The sequence below is a fragment of the Sinocyclocheilus anshuiensis genome, unplaced genomic scaffold (genome assembly GCF_001515605.1).
Source record: "Sinocyclocheilus anshuiensis isolate Anshui unplaced genomic scaffold, SAMN03320099.WGS_v1.1 scaffold91, whole genome shotgun sequence".
Classification (NCBI taxonomy): Eukaryota; Metazoa; Chordata; class Actinopteri; order Cypriniformes; family Cyprinidae; genus Sinocyclocheilus; species Sinocyclocheilus anshuiensis.
Window position 1 is genome coordinate 259,044 of NW_015552636.1, and position 6,714 is coordinate 265,757.

The 6,714-nt window shown below is 41.1% G+C and overlaps 1 protein-coding gene across 5 annotated transcripts in view; it reads right to left on the reverse strand.

Annotated features, from left to right (window-relative positions):
* LOC107666688 (RNA binding fox-1 homolog 2) overlaps positions 1–6,714 on the reverse strand; it is a 33,970-nt gene that overhangs the window by 6,751 nt on the left and 20,505 nt on the right. For all 5 annotated transcript variants that reach the window (XM_016458104.1, XM_016458103.1, XM_016458105.1 and 2 more), the window contains exons 6-7: positions 1,575–1,662; positions 1,425–1,481 (exon numbers count right to left, since the gene is read on the reverse strand). In XM_016458104.1, the coding sequence (XP_016313590.1) occupies positions 1,425–1,481; positions 1,575–1,662 (145 nt within the window). The remainder of the gene's footprint in view (positions 1–1,424; positions 1,482–1,574; positions 1,663–6,714) is intronic.

Genomic DNA, 6,714 nt, shown 5'->3' on the forward strand with positions numbered 1-6,714 from the left:
TACTTGTTTTTCTTTGTGTGTGTGTGTGTATGTGTATATACTGTATATATACTGTATATATATACTGTATATATATATATATATATATATATATAAATAAAACCTTGCTACGTGTACTGCGTTAGGCTAACCGAGACTTGTCATTTGCACTTACATATTGTTGCTCTTTTGTTAGTTTTGATTGCTTCTATTGTCATCATTTGTAAGTCGCTTTGGATAAAAGCATCTGCTAAATGTAAATGTAAATGTAAATGTAATCACGTTGGAAAGGTCGTAGGCAGAAGTAGTAATGAACTCCATCTGATTTTCTCCTCCAACTTCAAAATCATCCAACATCGTTGTTTTACCTTTATTTATTTGTTTTAGGGGGCATTTGATTTCATCTTAAACAATGGGACGGTGCTTCCACCTACGTCACACGTGTGACACAATCGCAGAGCTAGTGCAAGATGAGCATTTGCAGTTAAAATGCATATAAATTGTAATTTTCTTTTAAGAAAATGACCGATCGTTTCACTAGATAAGACCCTTATGCCTCGGCTGGGATCGTGTAGAGCCCTTTGAAGCTGCATTGAAACTGCAATTTGAACCCATTGGGAACAATAGAAGTACACTATATGGAGAGAAATCCTGAAATGTTTTCCTCAAAAACCTAAAAAAAAAATTCTACTGAAGAAAGCCATGAACATCTTGGATGACATGGGGACGAGTAAATTATCAGGAAAGTGAGCTGATTCTTTAAGGCCCGTTCACACCAAGAGCAGTAACCATGAAGTTATAAAAATGGTTGCAGAGAACAGTAGACAACTACAACGATATAGAAGAGCGACATCGTGGGGATTACTTTCAGAACACTTTTTCCAGCTGATGACAAATAAAACACTGACAGGACAGCTAGTCAGGATTCATTAGTATTTAAGCATATTTAAAACAGCGGAGAAACTCTACACAGCAAACATCAAATTACTTCAGTGTCCAGAGCTAGTTTTGACAACATTTTTTTGCCTCGTTTGCAGTGAAAATAACATTTGCATAATAATGTCTTTATTTCACTACATTGAAATGTAGCTTACTGAGGACATCTGCTGGTTAAAGCCGTGTAAAACCAACAAACTGATAATGACTAAAAAAAGAGTTTATCTTCAAAAGCGAAGCTCAGAGCAATAAATTCTCTCTGCTCCTCTTGTCTCATGTGCTTTGGTGTTTACATGTCTCTCGTTACTTTGAATTGCAGCACGCAAATTTAGAATAAACAGACGTACCGTTGACTGGTGCGGACGCATATAAAGTTTCGTTATAGTTGTCGTTATTGGTGTGAACGGGCTTTAAAATGTTGTTTACGCTGCACATCATCTCAGAACATTCCCCATCACAGAGCAATGATGCACTTTAACAGGAAAGTGGAAAATCCGTTTGCGTCTCACCTGCGTAGAGCTCCGGTGCGTACATCGCGTTCATCATATGACTCAATTTCCACCCCGCTGAAGCCAAACAGAGAGAAGAGCCTCAGATTACCCACCTGGCCTCGTCGCTAACAACTGAACAAAACCTGAAAACTGGCAAGCTGGTTTTACCATAGGGCAGCGTGCTGAGACCTTCTCCGTTAGTATATGGGCTAACCATCTTCTTATTGGTCATCACTCGAGCCGTAGCGTTGTTGACCTGTTCATCAGAGAGAGAACGAGCATCTGATCAGAGACGCAGAAAACAAAGCACTGGTGCATTCAATCTAGAGCTGTTCTTAGCGTCAAATGAAAGGAAGCCTGTGATTGGTTGTTGTCAGACCTTGTGAGGAGTGACGGAGTTTATGGGTGAGAGAAAGAGAGGGAGAGAAAGAGAGAGAGATGCATATGCTACATGTCACAATAAATGAAATCATGAAGACGGAAAACACCGGCAGGCATCAACACGGTTCTCTCCAACACACACACACACACACAGACACACACACACACACACACACACAGTCCAAAACAAGCTAGAGTCGCTCATCCTCACATGAATATAAGGGCAGAAATATCGTCTGAGGAACAATTTCGATGTGCGTGTGTGTATTCAGGGGCGTTTTTGGCTCATAGGCTGTGCAATAATCAGCAGATATCTGGGCCTGAACTGGAGGAAGCATGATGATGACAATGATGGAGTGATTAAAACAATCACAAATGACATGAAAGATGCGTGTTAGGACCGGGCGCTATGACCGTGTGAAGTGTGCCAATCGCTAGAGCGTACTGCGGTGGGATCCGAACAAATCTAACAGAAAACCTTTTCGTGCGGTGTAACTTTGATGCTGTTCGGAAAGCAAAAAGAGCCCAATTAACACTATATGACCTCCTGGTGATGAAGTTCTATGATGACTTAATGCAAGCACACAATGAGGGTCTAATCTAGAGGACCGTGTGGACCCAGTCCCAATCCCTCGGAGATGAACTGAAGCAGAGTCTCAGCATCTGACCTCACTTCTGCTAGAACAGCTTCACTCTTCTGGGAAGATCTTCCACTAGATCTTGAACACGGATGCAGGATTTGAAGAGCATCAGTGAGATCACACGCTGATGTTCGGATCATTGCTGGTGCTCCGCTTGATCCTGAAGGCGTTCAGAGTTGGGTTGCACCAGCTGTTCTCAAGTTCTTACTAAAACTGGAAAGTAAAGTCCACAGTAGAGGTTAAGTAACTACTAGAGAGTTAGTAACTCTGTGCTAAATTTAGTTCTTAAGGCAGAACGTAGCTAGTAGGCGGCAGGCTCTCTGTAAAGTGCATACAGTGTAAAAAGCAGTCACAAAATGACGTTATGTTCAATAATCCAACGGCAATCTTCATAAGTGAGAAGCTGTGTTGAAATATGCTGTGAATTTCAGTTCATCCTGTTAGTTTCCACTGAAATGACAAGTAATCATTAAATAACAATAGCTATTTAATATGTAAATGACATTCAGAAAATGTATTTGAAATCAATGAGCAATAAAACACTGATGCAAAAACATTTATTGTGTACAGCGATACATACTACATCGCGAATCTCAACTGCTCGATTGTTTATATCAACGCAAAATGTGAAATACATTATCGCCCAACTCTAATCTGATGCAAATGCAAGAATAATGGCATGAAGATATTAAGATATTAACATATAACGATTTTCTGTAATGCTGCTTTGGAGCTATTAGCATTGTGAAAAGCGCTATACAAATACAAATAAATAAATACATTTGATTTGACATGAACATGGAGGATGTACACGGAGGCGCATAGTTTAGATTGGGTTCGTGTTGAAGAGCCACTAAAAAGTCGTTTTTTTCCCTCCATAATGTTCTCTCTCTTAAAGTGTACATGTGTTAATGTCAACATCCTCATTTACATCTAAAGGACTGAAGTTTGTAGGTAAAATATAAGATTATTGATGCAATTCAATCTGCCATTTTATTCCAATTATTACTTGCCAGATGCTACTGTAAATATTTAGTGGTTATGTGTACAACGCAATAAAGCAATAATCCCCGTGAAGCCGTGGTTTACAGTGAATTTATAACAGCTAAGGGCCGTTGTTAGGCACGACGTGAAGCGGAGTTAGCTGTTATAAATTCACTGTAAACCACGGCTTCACGGGGCTTATTGCTTTTATAAAACGGTTATTCCATATACGTAGTACGGTTTCACAAAATAAAACGGAGCAAATAAAGTGTAATGATATTAATAAAAACAGTATTCTTCCACCAAACAATGTAGCTCCTCAGAATCAGTTGTGGTTGCTACAAAGTGGTTGCCGAGCAACAGACAAACGTAAACAAAGGTGTATGTTACTTTGTAGAGTCATTTACAACAGCTTCGAACGCTGCTCAGCCAATCAGAATCAAGCACCAGAACTCTCCGTTTTATAAAAAATATTTTGCAGCGTGCAAGTTGTAACTTTATGTTGCAATTAGGATACATAGTAACTTGTGCACAGCTGGTGCAACCGGCCCTGTTCTGATCACATCATGTGAAGCGGCTTCTGCTTCATTCATCTGTTCAAAGATCTGATCTTTTGGTATGCGTCCATGAAGTTCCAAATGAAAAGAGAGGAAAAGTCACAGCTTGTCAAAAAAGGCACATGCTTATTAAAAAATACACACCTCATTGAATTTCCAGAACAAAATAACCTGTATTATAAACAATACATACGGTTATAGAGTGACGCGAGACTCTGGTCATAACGCCCAGCCCTAACGAGAGCTCATCAGAACCACAGGAGAGATGGAGGGTTTAGTGTGACGGTCAGTGCGTGGGAAAGTGTTAATGATCATGAGAGCGATGGAGAAAGGAGGAGCAATGGTGAGCGCTGGGGAGGGAATATCATTTCTGTCAGAATCTGTGGTCCTTAGCGACTATATTAACACGATGATGATTTCATAAAGCTCTCTTCCCCATGCCTCTGATGAACAGTATATCAGGACAGACCTCAGGGAGAGATGCGCCTGCGCTAGCCGCGAACAGACGGAGGATGCGCTCGGCCAAACTTCACAACGAGGACTCGAACGCATCTCTGTTCCCTCCGAAAATAACAAGCTAATCAGTGCAAAAGAGCGAAAGACCACAGTTTGTAAAGCTGGGGAGGGCTGAGTTTAGATCTCAGGGGTTTGAGTTGGTGGGATTGATCAGGATGAAGCTGTACATACACAAACTTACCATGAGCCAGGAAACGGCGTGACGACACGCGAGCAGTTACCGTGGAGACTGACAACAACAACAACACACAGAAATCGTCAAGGGAACAGAAAAGAAAAGGAGAAAATAAACAAGAAGAGAAAAACAAACCCAAGAGAACCCAACAAAACTATGCCGAGAATGAGTGAACAACCAGAGAGGAGAGGAGAGGAGAGGAAAACAAAGCAACGTCCGGTGAGGAACTCAAAGTCAGAGAGGGGACATTCACACAACAACAGCAAGACAAATCTTCAGGTGATCAAATCTGTCTGTAGGAGCGCTAAAGAGCAGCCGCATTCATCTGTGTCACAGAGGAGGAGGAGAAAGGGACGAATGATTAGAGGAACTCAAACACACACACACAATGAAAATGCAGCACAGAGCGAGTCTGCGATTGAGTCAAAGCTACGGGCCAAAATAGAAGCGAGTGGAATCATGTCTAAGAGAGCAGTTAGTGAGGCTAACATGCCGAGCTAATGACATCACTCAGGGGAGGGGCCTAGACAGTGACATCAGAGGCAAAATCAAAATAGACACAGGGACAGGAAGTGATGCAACAGACAGGAAACACAGTGAGAGTGCAGAGCTGGACAGACAGACTGGCCAGAGAGAGAGAGAGAGAGAGAGAGAGACATGAGTGAAGAGCTTGATGACTGCGCATCGCTCTCTCCACAGATCTGCTCTCCAGAAAACACAAACAAACATTAGGGTGTCATTACATACAACATAATAATATCATGACAAATAATTAAACTTCTCTTCAAATTATTCAAATCAAGGGAATCTGACAGTGAAAACAATGGCATTCAAAAAGCAAACAAATGAATCTAAATGAAACTGATTGGGTTATAAAGTGCTGCTGCTGCTGCCCAGATTAAACCCGGTTTTCCTGCTTTCTGATGAATCTGATGGTCTGAAGCGATCAGACTCATGCAAACCCAAACGAAGCTTCGCCGCTGCGCTCCCATGCACAAACAGCCACGGACACCGGGGGGCGCTACAGAGCAACGGTGCAGGCGTCATGCATCTACACCAGGGGTGCCAAACTCCATCAGACACACTAGACTCAAAAAACTAGTCCTCTTCTGCTAATAAAGCTGAACATATGGACGCTTGCGTGTCGTGTCGCGCAAGTAATTGCATGCAGCTAAAATGTGCATGTTTGAAATTTAATCTGGATGACAAATACATCGATACGGTTTAAAAAAAAATTCATCGTCTCCTCAATTTTGATTTATATTTTCTAATTAGCAATTATGCTATCTAAAGGAAATGTATCCTTTTATTATTTTTTTAATGCTATCTTCATGGTAAGAACAAATAAGTGTCATACAATTTACAAAAAACTATATTTAAAAATGTTGTTTGCTTAAATTAAAAAGGAGTCTGAATGGAATAAATGCCTTTTATTTCACTGCAGACCTGATTTATTAAGGGATAATGCACAGTACGATCAGGCACTGAAGTGGCTTTTATAATAATGGCCAGCTGACTGTATATTATCCCCATAATAAACAGATACTTACCATGTGAGAGATGGATGTGAACTACTGTATTCTTTCATAATCACACTAGTAGACACAGATCGAGCGCAGCTTTACTAACACGAGTGGTCAGTTACACAGCACTGGACGACGGTCATTAAAAACAGAAAACATTCGGCCCACAGGACTCAGTGTTTCGTGCAATTTAGCCTTTGACCTAAACTGAGTTTGACACCCCTGATCCACACACTTGGTCCTAAAACAAACGTCCCGATTAATTTAGAAATAAAAGTGACTTCACTTGGGATTACAGCCTTTGGTAACAACAAAAAAAGAAGGATTAAAAAATGAAAAGGAACTATTTCCCCCGTCTATGAGAGACAAACAGAAGTCATGCAGGAGTTCAAGAACTATAAAAACACCCAGAAACCAGCACTGCAACACACTGGGTCTCATGAGGGGAACACACGTGACTCCATGCAGCACTCGACCACACACACACACACACACACACACTCTCTCTCTCTCTCTCACACACACACACAC